Here is a 15,356-nt window from a genome sequence, read left to right as displayed (position 1 = left end):
TGGAGCATATAATGTTAATACCATGGCAACTTGATTTTCAACACACGAAAATATGAATATAGGACATCTTTACCCCGAAACCAATGTGTGTGCCAAATTTCATGAGAATAGGCTTCCTGGGATCCATGCTAGTATCATACTTATATGAGCCTAGGTTAAGTTAAATTATAGTTATTGCGTTTATGAGGACTTCAGAAATGAAAACATGTCACTGTGATCTCGACTTTTGGACCTTAAAAATCAATAGGCTTCCTGGGATCCATGCTAGCTATCATCATACACACCAAATCATATGAGCCCAGGTTAAGTTAAACTAAAGTTATCGCGTTTACAAGGAAAAGTTAAACACTGACACCAAGCGTGATACCATAATACGTCCTGTAATATGGTCTTATAAAAAAGTGATTATCAGCACATTATACCTATGTTTACTTTTGATGTGGGTTTATCAAAGGTCAGAAGGGAGGTAGATTACCTTCATTGTAAATTCCAGGGTCTCTTCTCTCTATCATGCTAGCTTCTGCTGCAGCTGCTGAGGCATATATTGCATTCTCTACTCCCCATGCCCCTGCTGCTGTGAGGAGTGACTGCTGATCAATTGTCCCTGGAACTGCAGGAATTTGACCTGATGCTCTGCTTATAACATCTCTGGCTCTGGTTGGCAAAAGGGGATGCAAGACAAAACAAGTCACACCATCTGCATTAACTTTTTCATAATTTTTGTCATCAGAGGGGCGGTGGGCGAATTCGAAAATGTCTCAAGAGCGCCCGCAAAAAAGAAATGCTTGATCACCGTCGGCTACAACTGAGCATGTGGACGTACGCGCCAGTGGTTTGGCTGACACATTCGTATGCTCAGTTGTAGCAGTGCTGACGGCGATCAAAGAACCTGGCTCATCCTAATCTGTTTGTCATCAAAATTCTCTATTTTCTAGCATAATAATAACTTTATGATATTTATCGGTCGACGCAAGTATTTTTAAAAATCTAAGTTGGCACTGCTCATGATATTGTCGCCCTCTATACGCGTCTAGTATCTTTGGCTACGATAACAAAGACGGCAAGATGGCGACAATAATAGCCTATAAGTTAACGCCTATCTACTTATAATATTTTCTATAATTTGTGATACATTTTATTCCATAATATGTCTATTTAGTGCCAAAATCTTAAATAATATATTTTAGCCCATTTACAGAAGTTTGGGCTTGAAACCTTAAAGAAAACAAGTAGTTTGGAGCAACATTGTTGTCTCCAAAATACTAGGTGCAAATAGAGCAATGGCATGCCGTCTCAGGCTTCGTGGAGAGTAAGCCTACGTATAGTAGACTGATTTTTACTCTCCAGGAGCCTCCAAGTCCAAGCTAGTCTGGGCTTAGGGATGTTGTAATGACAATACCAAAATCAAAAAGATATCATCAGAGTCCTCTAGGCTAGCCATTGAGTCTCTGTACAGATTGAATTAGAACTTTGGTCTCTGTAAATGGTGAGTGGAGCCACGATCTCCGCACAGCGATTCAGAGACCGCTGATTGGTCAATCGCGCAGATCACGTCATGACCATGCGGTCCCAAAAATAATTCTTCGGACTGCGTGCGGAAGTATCGATAGCGATAACGATATCCGGTCACGTTGTGTACGTGGGAAATGGTCTTGGTTCGTGATCGAATTGCTCTGGTATCAATCGAAAATTATCAAAACTCTGCAATTTCATGCATATTCACGTGACGCTCCGAAACCCGGAAGCCAATTGACTTTGTGCACTTTGCGATAGACTATACAAATTCCAACGAACACGATGCCATATAGACGCTAAAATTCGCTTACCTGTGCGGTATCAGTGAGAAAATAGATCCTCCGAGAATACATTTCATAATTTATATAGGAAAGTGAAATTCTAGGTCGAGGTGATAGAGGATTGCACACTTGTTTTGGTGAAATACTGTGTGGGGAAATGGAAGGCTTGCACTGCGCAGGCTTACTATATTTTCATTCATAAATTGGCTCTCGGCAGTGGCTGGATAACATCATGTAATAAGCAAAAATATACAACCGCTAAAGTTCACGCTCTGCTATCCATTGTACACAATTTGTCACTGTGAAAGGTGGGATGGAAATTTTTATTGTCAAATTATAGAAAAAAAAAGGGTCAAACAAAAAAGAAAAATAGCTGAATTTCTTACTCTTAACCCATATTTCACTCCGTGTCCATCGTCCGGTTATCCTTAAAATTGGTGATTTTGGGCCAGTACTATTATTCATGGCCGATTTCAAAACATCGCATGCGATCAGTCCAGGTCAAACGGCATAAATTATTTAAATATTTATATATCGATGGCTCAGAAAATACCAGAAATATTCTAAGTGTTTTAAAAATATTCCACGAATCAGTGGAATATTTTCCCAAACTCTTAGAATAATTTTATTGGTCAGTGAGCCAACGCAGTTCAGCGGAACGACTGAAGCTTTTTTTTTGGTCTAAGCCTATTGAGAACTAGACAGTGCTAGACCTATCTACTGTCCTGAAGTATTTGTATAACTTGGCCAAGTTATAATTTTTCAATGATCCCATTTTTTATAGGATTTTATATCACAGAGATTTTGGAGAGTGAGCAAAGGCCAAAGCAATGCTAGCATAAACATGTGTGCTCACAAGATTGCTCGACCAGAACTTCAGAAGGCCTTTCAATGACAATGGCGCGCTCCGCTGAATTGATACTAAGTGTAAGGCAGCCTATGGGCGGACATCATACCGGGTACGTGTTGCGTGCATCACTGCATGCCAAGGCGACTGACGATGGACAGAACAGGTACCGTTCTAGACCAAAAGCTTCGGTCTCTGTTATGTTGGTTGTTCAGCTGAACTCCGTTGGCTTCACTCACCAAATACAGAGACTGAAGTTCTAGCGCGATCTGTACAGGGGACTCAATGGCCATATGTTTATGTAACTAAGATTGGATAAAACGGGGAAGTGAATATGCGCGACAGCCGAGGTAAGTCACTGTTTTTGTTCCTTTTAACTTGATTTTTCGGCGCTAATGCAGTTTCGCACCGGCCGGTTACCAGCATACCTCATCACCAATATTTGTTCCCCGAATGTCATGATAAGTCTCTCAGTCACATTTCGATGTCAATATATCCACTTTTCAAAATATTGTGATCGTGAATGGCTGTATTTCGGCTTCGATCACAACGTTGTTGCTCTACACGTCATAGACATCGCTTCGCAGATCGCTTGGATTCACCTAACCCAGGGAGCTCCCACCCACCCGCTCCCTGGTTTAGGATTCGCCGTGCACCGTAATGTTGATATGAACTGAAGTTAGCAACCAAATTATGCGAACATAGATTCACATGCGGCATGCTGGCAGTTTGTTCGCCACATGTTCGCATGATTTGGTTGCTAACTTCAGTTCATATCAACATTATGGTGCACGGCGAATCCAAGCGATGTCTACGGCGCCCCGTGTCGATCAAAGATGTTGAGATCGAAGCCGAAATACAGCCTGACAGCCATTCCTGATCACATTTTGAAAAGTGGTGGATATATTGACATCGAAATGTGACTGAGAGACTTGTCATGACATTTGGGAACAAGTATTGGTGATTAGGTGTGCTGGTAATCGGCCGGTGCGAAACTGCATTAGCAATGATTTTTCTCCGGTTTTTGGCAATTAATGCCAAGAGGGAATATTAATTTGCATTTTGGATCCATTAATTTTCAAAATTTTTAGTCATTAAAGACAAAAATTGAAGAGCCCCGACGGGGGGGATTTTACATCGCAAGTCCCCTAATGGTGGCTGCACGATAGCGAGCCGTCTGTGTACGAGGAGAAATAAAAAAAAAAGAAAATGTTAAAAAACTCCTCGAAACAGAAGGCTGCCAGCTGTCTAGTAAGTAGTATACCCAGTTGTGTGTCCGGACGATCAGTTTTAGAAAGTCATTTGGAAAAGTTTACACGCGAAGTTTCATCAATTTTTAGTTCAAAATGTTAGGAAAAGTCGATCAACCACACACTATTTAGTTGATCTTGTTAACTTCCTTGTGTCCAATGCAGACAAGCGTGAAAAGATAACCTCCACAATTGTAACTACGGACTTCTCGAAAGCATTCGATAGGGTAGATCACACGAATCTTATCAGTAAATTGATAGCAATGAACCCTAAGAAACATATTGTGCAGTGGATAACCGACTTTCTCACTGGGCGCACCCAACGCACCCGATACCGTGGTCACCTGTCTGACGAGACAACACTGAAGGCGGGCGTGCCACAGGGCACAAAACTTGGCCCCATATTGTTTCTTGTGCTTTCAAATGATGCCTTCTCAGACAGCAGCCTAAGGTACTGGAAATATGTAGATGACATGACACTAGCAGAATCGAGAAAGCGGGGTGCGGCCAGTGAAGTTCAGTCTACCTTGAATTCACTATCAAACTGGTGCACGAGAAATAGTATGAAACTCAATCCAGGGAAATGCTTTGTTATGCTGGTAGACTTTGGAAAATATGATCATGTCCCAGTGCAAATGTCTCTAGATAACCAAACGTTGATTGAGGTATCTCTGATGAAAATCCTAGGTATCCTCATTCAGTCAGACCTGAAGTGGGATGCCCAAGTGAACAATATGATTCGCAAAGCCAATAGACGAATGTACATCCTTAGATCGTTGATACCATTCAAACTACCAATCAAAGATCTTGTCCTGATCTACAAAGGATACATCCGCCCGCTACTAGAATATGGCGTACCCGTTTGGCATCCTAGCCTAACAAAATCACACACTTCTGCCATTGAAAGAGTCCAGAAGAGAGTACTTAAATTGATCCTAGGATATTCTTATCAATCATACGAAAGCGCACTCCAGCAAACCAACCTCGAGACCTTAGAGATAAGACGTAATGAAACCTGTCTCAAATTTGGCGAATCCCTCTTGAAGTCCGACACTTTCCGTCACTGGCTCCCTAAGAAAAGAGGGGAGACTAGATGGAATTTGCGGAATAACAGTAGTAATATGTTGACACAATTGAAATGTCGCACTGAACGATATAGATCAAGTCCAATTCCTTTCCTTGTGTCAATTCTGAATGAAAATAAAATGAACTGAATAGTAATACAGAGGGGTCCGTTGACTATAATACACAATGTCTGTATTGTCCTCGATTGAGCCACCTCCTCCTTTTGAATCCTAAGATTCTGCTAAATTGTATTTATATTTATGTCATTTGTTTGCATTTTATTAACTGAACATGTTAAATATAAAAGTCAATGTTTACAACTATTTTAATTACTTTAGACCCCCTGGACAGTTAATAATATATACATACTTCCAACAATGCTCGATCCTTTTAATGTACTCACTAACTCACCCATAAATTGGACCTTCATTTAAAAAAAAAAACAATCCATTTCAGTACGAGTTAACCCATCAAATGGACATGTATATTGTATTACCAGTTGTGAGAATTATGTTTTCTATTCGCAATTGTCTGCCTCCTTCGCTTTATCTTCTTATACCTTGTATAGCTCTGACTACCCTTTTTTTCTTATTTATTTGATTCACCCGCTCTCTCACACTTTCTCATACACTCCATCTTGTTTCATCTCCCCCCTCTCATATTATTTTTCTCCCGACTTTCTTTCACGATCATTCGTTTGTTTTCCCCTCTCAATTTATTTCTCTTTTGTAAGTGCTTATTCTACCTATACTTCTTAATAGTTAATTGTAATACATATTTGAAATTTGTTACAGGCCACCTATTGTGTAAACATTGTTACTTCAATTCAGAATTTCTGCTATTGTAATAATGTTTTGTATTTTAATCATTTTATCCAGTACTTTGTAAATCATTTTGTATCTGTTTGCTCGAAATAAATACCATTATTATTATTATTACAGGGCTTCGTGATTATAGAGAACAAAATAGAAGATAATTACAACGATTGAATACGTGTTTTTAGTGTCATCCAAAGAAAAAAAAGGAGGCTTCAAAAATATATAGTGTCCGGACACCCGACCCCCCATCCTACCATAGATCTACATGCTGCCTAACCCAGGGAACTCCCGCCCGCTACGAAAGCGAATCAGGGACAACTCGGACCATGGGACATCTCGGACCGTGGGCCGAGTTGTCCCACCCAATACGAGATTTTTTTTTCACAAGTTTGCGTCTATTTTTCTGTCATTTCGAAATTTCTTGTAAAGATTTTCTAGAGATATGGTCTGATGGTAATGTTCTTCACTTTCTATTACTTTTTTTTCGCTTAAATAAAAAAAGTGTAATTTTAGGCATTTTTTCGACAGCTCGCGATTCCCATAAGCGCGCGTGTAATAACTGTGTCGGTGCTCGGCTCGGCCCCGCTCAATAACTGACTTGATTTTGTGATAATTTCTCCTCAAAGTACTACTTTTATCGTACAAGATGGCCTTTGTTGTATTCCATTACCTCCATTTTCTCATCACAAGGATAACATTTGGTGTATTTGCACGATTTTGTTCAAGATTTTCATCTGTTTCTCTCTGGTCGCAAGAAGCGAACAACCGATGAACGGTCCGCTGCTCTTCATCGTAATTCTCCGTAGCTCGGCCACCTAAACTGGCGGGGTGGGATTCAGCCCAAATCCACAATGGAAGTGGGCGTGCACAGTCAAAGAGCTGAGCTTGACTGAGTGAGAGAGAGTGAACTAGAGTTTGAAGCTTGGCAGTGTCGTATAGGCTCTGCCTTTTTTTTTGTAGATATGTATTTTTCAATTTTTTTCTATATTGATTTTCTCTGGTTTCGAGCTCTAAGATTGTAATGATATAATATGCTTCAATTTCTTTGACTGAGTGTGACTGGTGTGGATGTTTGAGTCGCTCAAAAATATTTTTACGTGGGTGGGGGCTTTGGGCGATTTCACTCTTGCCCCCGAATGCGAAAAAATATATATTCGGGGTGTAGCTGTGTGGGCATGCCGGGCTGAGGCTAGCCATCAATAAAAAAAATGTTTTTTTTTTTTTGGGGGGGGGGGCTTAATTTTTCACTTTAAATTTATTATTTTTAGGCCTATTTTTTTTTACATTTTATTTTTTATATTGAATTTCCGTGGTGTAGAGTTGAGTTTTATGTTGCAATAATCAATATGCATTAATTTCTTTGACTTTGACTGTGGTGTGGATGTTTGAGTCGAACAAAAAATACTTTTACGTGGGTGGGGGCTCGGGGCGATTTCACTCCTGCCCTCAAAATGCGAAAAAGTATTCGGGGTGTAGCTGTGTGGGCATGCCGGGCTGAGGCTAGCCATCAATAAAAAAATGTTTTTTTTTTGGGGGGGGGGCTTAATTTCTCACTTTAAATTTATTATTTTTAGGCCTATTTTTTTTTACATTTTATTTTTTATATTGAATTTCCGTGGTGTAGAGTTGAGTTTTAAGTTGCAATAATCAATATGCTTTAATTTCTTTGACTTTGGTGTGGATGTTTGAGTCGAACAAAAAAATATGTGGATGGGGGCTCGGAGCATTTTCACTCTTGCCCCCGAAATGTGAAAATGTTCTAGGTGTATCTGTGTGGGCATGCCGGGCTGAGGCTAGCCATCAATAAAAAAATGTTTTATTTGGGGGCTTGATTTTTAATTAAATTATTAATTATTTGTATTTTTTACAGGATTTAAAATAAAATGATGTAATTCATTATGCCCCTTTCCATTCCTTGTTTTTCCCTGATTTACTTTCTTTAATTTCATTTCTTGGTCTCAAGGGTGGATGTCAGGCTGCCGGGATACAATTCAGCCAGAATTGCCAATGGAAGTGGACGTACTTGTACAGTCGTGAGCTAAGAGACTGAAGCCTTGCCCTACAGCTTAGAATATTTTTTTAATCAAGTTTTAGGCCACTCAGTCTTATTCCCATTTGAAATATAATCAGGGGCGGATCCAAAATTTCCTTACAGGGCCGGGGGGCATTTTGTCTAGGAATTTTTGACAAGCAAAGAAAAAAAAGGTTCTAAGTTGCCTTTTGAGTACTATTTAAGGGGGGTGAATGTGCCCCCTCCCTCGATTCGCCACTAGAACTTATGTCCATTTTATTTATTTTAATTTTTACAGGAGGAAAGAATAATAAATTAAATAAGTTTTATGTTTTGCATTTTTACCAATTATTGTTTATTCAAGTAAAATGTATTTAATTTAGTATTGTTCCAAAATGCATCACTTAATTAACTTGTTTGAATTCAAAATGCAAACCTGAATAAAAATGAATTATGAACTTTGAATAAATAGAAATATATATGTTATATTCTGTAAATTGTAATATTTTCAAATCATATTTTATCTCCATTCTTATCTTATCATTGTCTCCCTTTCTCCTTATGTTCATCACTCTCATTTCAATTAAATTTATATTCTATTACTGGAATAAAAAATACAATACTCAACACTGAAACATCGATCAATAGAAAAAAACAAAGAAAAAGAGGGAAAATACAAAGAAATGACAGGTACATGAGGGGGGGGGGGTAACAAGTCATTCTTGTCTGGGTTTTAAAAACAGGAGAAGAGTCGTCAATACGATATTGCAAATAGCAACTATATGAAGAGGGTTTTGTTTTTATCAAATAATTTTTGCAGTTCCTTTGGAGTGATGTTGTTTTTGTTTCACCCATTCTAGAAAACTGAACTTTGTATCTAACACTAAGTTTCCCTAGTGTCGTTTTCCAATCTACATTTTCTAGTTCCTTGTATCATGTATGGATGAAATCATTTAAGGTGTACCAGATAGAAAATTGTTGACTTTTGGTATATATTTACATTAATTATGCAAGTTGCAGGTATGATCACCTTCTCAATGACTCTTAAGACAAGCTTCTGCAATTAATGAAATATATTGTATTTACTTGATACTTTGAACAACTGGACCAAATTGTGGCAATATTAATGAGTTATATATAAGTGACAATGGGGTACTCGAGGCTGATGATATGATTTGAGCAAAGAAAACAATAAAAATTTGATAAAATCGGATAAGGAATAACAATATTATCGCTGCATTTTAAAGAATGATTTGTATTTTTCTGGTGAAACAGGTCTGGCGTTTCTAAATGTATTCAATCAGCAACCTCATACATTATGTCATATCCATCCTCACTTGTTCTTTGTATTTTATTATGTGAAATAAGATTAATTTTTTAAAAGGTTGAATTCAATAACCCCGCTATTTGTTATCAGATTTTTATGAAATAAGCACTTTGATATGTGAATGTTACTATGTCTACATTATTTATATATAAATATTTTCATCCCAGAGCATCCCTTTAAATGATTTATTTATCATTTCTTTTTTCTTGAGAAAGAGTAGTCTCTACAATAAAAACAAGTGGAATACCTCTGCACCTGCATCACGTGATTCAATATAGCAGTAGTGCTGACTTTGAAAACTACTATAACTCGCACAAGATGTTCAGTGATACTGGGTTACTCTTATTTCCATGTCTTATGAAATATACCAATACACTTAATGAGATATGATGGTAATTCAACAAAAACCCCAATGTGGCCAAAGTTCATTGACCTTACATGACCCTTGACCTTGATAATGTGACCTGGAACTTTTTTTATTTTTTGACCTGGAACTTTTTTTATTTAAGCGAAAAAAAAGTAATAGAAAGTGAAGAACATTACCATCAGACCATATCTCTAGAAAATCTTTACAAGAAATTTCGAAATGACGGAAAAATAGACGCAAACTTGTGAAAAAAAATATCGTAATGGGTGGGACAACTCGGCCCACGGTCCGAGATGTCCCGTGGTCGATGGTCCGACCCCACGTGTAAAGGCATACCCACCTGACAAGCGTGAAGTATGGTCAAAATAATTCTCCGAATAAATAGTTAAAACAGAAATCATTATACCTGTTATATGGATGATGGTCTAACGAGTGGCAGTTTTTCTGACATCTGGGCACAGACTGCAACCTCAAAATACGAAAAGTTCTCTCCTTCTACCCCCGTCTTGATCGGCCATTTTTTTATTAGGCCTAATTGTAACAAAATGGCCGATCGTAACGGGGGCCAGGGTACCGGGGTAGGGCCTAGGAGAGAACTTTTCGTTTTTTGAGGTTCCAGTCTGTGCCCAGATGTCAGAAAAACTACCACTCGTTAGACCATCATCCATATAATAGGTATAATCGTGGTAAGTGCTTGATTTCTGTTTTAACTAGCCTATTCGGAGAATTATTTTGACCATACTTCGCTTCACGCTTGTCAGGTGAGTACGGTTTACACATAAGATCCCTGGGTTACATGCTGCCGAGTGCGGGGACGGGACAACTCGGACCACGGGACATCTCGGACCGCGGGCCGAGTTGTCCCACCCAGTACGAGATTTTTTTTCCACAAGTTTGCGTCTATTTTTCCGTCATTTCGAAATTTCTTGTAAAGATTTTTTAGAGATATGGTCTGATGGTAATGTTCTTCACTTTCTATTACTTTTTTTCGCTGAAATAAAAAAAAAGTGTAATTTTAGGCGTTTTTCGACAGCTCGCGATTCCCATAGGCGAGCGTGTATTAACTGTGTCGGTGCTCGGCTCGGCCCCGCTCAATAACTGACTTGATTTTGTGATCATTTCTCCTCAAAGTACCACTTTTATCGCAGAAGATGGACTTTGTTGTATTCCATTACCTCCATTTTCTCATCACAAGGATAAAATTTGGTGCATTTGCACGATTTTGTTCAAGTTTTTCACCTTTTTCTCTCTGGTCGCAAGAAGCGAACAACCGATGAACGGTCCGCTGCTCTTCATCGTAATTCTCCGTAGCTCGGCCGCCTAAACTGGCGGGGTGGGATTTAGCCCGAATCCACAATTAATGGAAGTGGGCGTGCAGTCAAAGAGCTGAGCTTGACTGAGTGAGAGTGAACTAGAGTTTGAAGCTTGGCAGTGTCGTATAGGCTCTGCCTTTTTTTTGTAAATATATATTTTTCAATTTTTTCTATATTGATTTTCCCTGGTTTCGAGCTCTAAGATTGTAATGATATAATTATGCTTCAATTTCTTTGACTGAGTGTGACTGTGGTGTGGATGTTTGAGTTGCTCAAAAATAAGTTACGTGGGTGGGGGCTCGGGGCGATTTCACTCTTGCCCCCGAAATGCGAAAAAAATATATTCGGGGTGTAGCTGTGTGGGCATGCCGGGCTGAGGCTAGAATTTAATAATTTTTTTTTGGAGAGGGGGGGGCTTAATTTTTCACTTTAAATTGATCATTTTTAGGCCTTTTTTTCCATTTTATTTTTAATATTGAATTTCCGTGGTGTAGAGTTGAGTTTTAAGTTGCAATAATCAATATGCTTTAATTTCTTTGACTTTGAATGTGACTGTGGTGTGGATGTTTGAGTCGAACAAAAAATACTTTTACGTGGGTGGGGGCTCGGGGCGATTTCACTCCTGCCCCCTAAATGCGAAAAATATTCGGGATGTAGCTGTGTGGGCATGCCGGGCTGAGGGTAGCCCTCAATAAAAAAAGTTGGTTATTTTTTTTGGGGGAGCTTAATTTTTCACTTTAAATTTATTATTTTTAGGCCTATTTTTTGTACATTTTATTTTTCATATTGAGTTTCCCTGGTGTAGAGAGTTGAGTTTTAAGTTGCAATAATTAATATGCTTCAGTTTCTTTGATTTTGAGTGTGACTGTGGTGTGGATGTTTGAGCCGAATAAAAAATACGTGGATGGGGGCTCCGAGCATTTTCACTCCTGCCCCCGAAATGTGAAAATGTTCTAGGTGTATCTGTGTGGGCATGCCAATTTCATTTTTAATTTTTATATTGAGTTTCCTTTGTGTAGAGAGCAGAGTTTTGGATATAGGGTAAAAGGGACGACGATTTGAGGGATGGCGATGATAGCATACCGGCGATAACGAGGGGTGGGCCTTGATGAGAGGGACGAGGAGGTGAGAGATTGTGATAAGAGGAATGAGGATCTTTGATGACTCTTGATGAGGGGGGGGGATGATGAGAGGGACAAAGGGAAAGAGATGGAGATGAGGATGTGAGGGATGGCGATGATAAGGGGTGGGCCTTGATGATGAGAGGGAAGAGGTGCATGAGGGATATAAATAAGAGAGATGATGATGATGACTCTTGATAAGAGGGGTGCATGAGATGGTGAGGACGAGGATATGAGGGATGATTATGGGAGGAAATCGGGGGGGGGGGACGTGTCCCCCTACCAAAAATAGGGGGACACAATACCAAATGTCCACCCTATACTATTTTTCTTCATGGAGAACAAAATAATGAATCATTCACAATTGAAATGATACATGTGTTTAGGACTAAATGACCTTTTATTATTGAAAACCCCCTCTTTTTTCTTGTCAATTGTTTTGGGGTTAAAAATTACCCTACATTTGGGCGATAACCTTTTTTTAAATGTTTGTCAACTTTTGCAGCCTGTGGTCCCCTCTACCTTTGCGGACAGTTTTGCGCCCAAGGGGATGATGATAGGGACGAGGATGATGGGGAGGGATGGGGATAAGGTGAATAGCCGGCAGAGATAGATTTAAGAAGAAAAATCCGTCCCACGAATGCCGCCATGTAGATTCTGTCCCACATAACCCAAAAATATGGCTTGATTTTTGTTCAAAATCATGTCATGTGATGAAAAATCATATTAGGCCCTACAAGTATTTTGGTTACATTGAAAGAAAATAGGGGTAATCCTTTTTTCCAATTATAAATAAATTAAATTCTTCATTCAATAAAAATGACGAATTTATTATTTTAAATTTAATTTCTTTTACATAGCATGTGTTTTTTCTTTTTGATTAAATTCATTTTATTGCTTTATTTTTCATCACTGTGCATGTCATGATTTTTGTCTCACCTGGATGGCAGAGTGAGACTATAGGCGCCGCTTTTCCGACGGCAGCATCAACATCAAATCTTAATGCTGTCATTATTTTAATAACCGAAGGTTATTAAATGACAGCATAACTTATATCACTGAACATCCTGCAGCGAGTTCCAGGTCATATTATCAAGGTCAAGGGTCATGTAAGGTCAATGAACTTTGGCCACATTGGGGGTATTTGTTGAATTACCATCATATCTCTTTAAGTGTATTGGTATATTTCATAAGACATGGAAATAAGAGTAACCCAGTATCACTGAACATCTTGTGCGAGTTGTATATCGTAGTTTTCAAAGTCAGCACTACTGTTATATTGAATCACGTGATGCAGGTGAGACCGCCAGAGGCATTCCACTTGTTTTATTGTAGAGACTATAGGCCTACTCTTTCTCGAGAAAAAGAAATAACAAATAAATCATTTAAAGGGATGCTCCGGGATGAAAATATTTATATATGAATAATGTAGACATAGCAATATTCACATATCAAAGTGCTTATTTCATAAAAATCTGATAACAAATAGCGGGGTTATTGAATTCAACTTAAAAAAATTAATCTAATTTCACATAATAAAATACAAAGAACAAGTGAGGATATGACATCATGTATGAGGTTGCTGATTAAATATCCATGAAGAAACGCCAGACCTGTTTCACCAGAAAAATACAAATCATTCTTTAAAATGCAGCGATAATATTGTTTTTCCTTATCCGATTTTGATCAAATTTTTATTGTTTCTTTGCTCAAATCATATCATTATCAGCCTCGGGTTCCCCATTGTCACTTATATATAGCTCATTAATCTTGCCACAATTTGGTCCAGTTGTTCAAATTATCTAGTAAATACAATATATTTTACTAATTGCAGAAGCTTGTCTTAAGAGTCATTGAGAAGGTGATCATACCTGCAACTTGCATGATTAATGTAAATATATACCAAAAGTCAACAATTTTCTAACTGGTACACCTTAAATGATTTCATCCATACATGATACAAGGAACTAGAAAATGTAGATTGGAAAACAACACTAGGGCAACTTAGTGTTAGATACAAAGTTCACTTTCTAGAATGGGTGAAACAAAAACAACATCACTCCAAAGGAACTGCAAAAATTATTTGATAAAAACCAAACCCTCTTCATAGTTGCTATTTGCAATATTGTATTGACGACTCTTCTCCTGTTTTTAAAATCCAGACAAGAATGACTTGTTGTTACCCCCCCCCCTCCTTGTACCTGTCATTTCTTTGTATTTTCCCTCTTTTTCTTTGTTTTTTTCTATTGATCAATGTTTCATTGTTGAGTATTGTCTTTTTTTATTCCAGTAATAGAATATAAATTTAATTGAAATGAGAGTGATGAACATAATGAGAAAGGGAGACAATAATAAGATAAGAATGGAGATAAAATATGATTTGAAAATATTACAATTTACAGAATATAACATATTATTTTCTATTTATTCAAAGTTCATAATTCATTTTTATTCAGGTTTGCATTTTAAATTCAAACAAGTTAATTAGGTGATGCATTTTGGAACAATACTAAATTAAATACATTTTACTTGAATAAACAATAATTGGTAAAAATGCAAAACATAAAACTTATTTGATTTGGTATTCTTTCCTCCTGTAAAAATTAAAACTAAACAATATGGACATATTGCTGATGTGGTTTACAATTGCTGATGTACATAAGTTCTAGTGGCGAATCGAGGGAGGGGGCACATTCGCCCCCCTTAAAAAGTACTAAAAAGGCAACTTACATTTTTTTTTTTTGCTTGTCAAATTTTTCCTGAGAAAAAATTACTGTGATTTGGCAGTAAAGACCTTTTGTCAAAAATTCCTAGACAAAATGCCCCCCGGCCCTGTAGGGAAATTTTGGATCCGGCCCTGATTATATTTCAAATGGGAATAAGACTGAGTGGCCTAAAACTTGATTAAAAAATATTCTAAGCTGTAGGGCAAGGCTTCAGTCTCCAAGCTCACGACTGTACAAGTATGTCCACTTCCATTGGCAATTGTGGCTGAATTCCATCCCGGCAGCCTGACATCCACCCTTGAGACCAAGAAATGAAATTAAAGTAAATCAGTTTTATTTTAAATCCTGTAAAAAATACAAATAATTTAATTAAAAATCAAGCCCCCAAATAAAACACTTTTTTTTATTGAGGGCTACCCTCAGCCCGGCATGCCCACACAGCTACATCCCGAATATTTTTCGCATTTAGGGGGCAGGAGTGAAATCGCCCCGAGCCCCCACCCACGTAAAAGTATTTTTTGTTCGACTCAAACATCCACACCACAGTCACATTCAAAGTCAAAGAAATTAAAGCATATTGATTATTGCAACTTAAAACTCAACTCTACACCACGGAAATTCAATATTAAAAATAAAATGGAAAAAAAGGCCTAAAAATGATCAATTTAAAGTGAAAAATTAAGCCCCCCCCTCTCAAAAAAAAAAAAAAAATTAT

General features: G+C 38.0%; 1 protein-coding gene across 4 annotated transcripts in view; it reads right to left on the bottom strand.

The window, feature by feature from the left end:
• LOC121410705 (RNA-binding protein 10-like) overlaps positions 1-15,356 on the bottom strand; it is a 34,193-nt gene that overhangs the window by 17,660 nt on the left and 1,177 nt on the right. For 2 of the 4 annotated variants that reach the window (XM_041602953.1, XM_041602954.1), the window contains exon 2: positions 476-654. In XM_041602953.1, coding sequence (XP_041458887.1) covers positions 476-654 — 179 coding nt within the window. Of the gene's footprint in view, positions 1-475; positions 655-15,356 lie in introns of those variants that run through there. The other 2 variants (XM_041602955.1, XM_041602956.1) reach the window with 2 other exon arrangements.

This window comes from Lytechinus variegatus, chromosome 3, assembly GCF_018143015.1.
Source record: "Lytechinus variegatus isolate NC3 chromosome 3, Lvar_3.0, whole genome shotgun sequence".
NCBI lineage: Eukaryota > Metazoa > Echinodermata > Echinoidea > Temnopleuroida > Toxopneustidae > Lytechinus > Lytechinus variegatus.
This window is presented reverse-complemented; position numbering and strand designations above follow the sequence as displayed.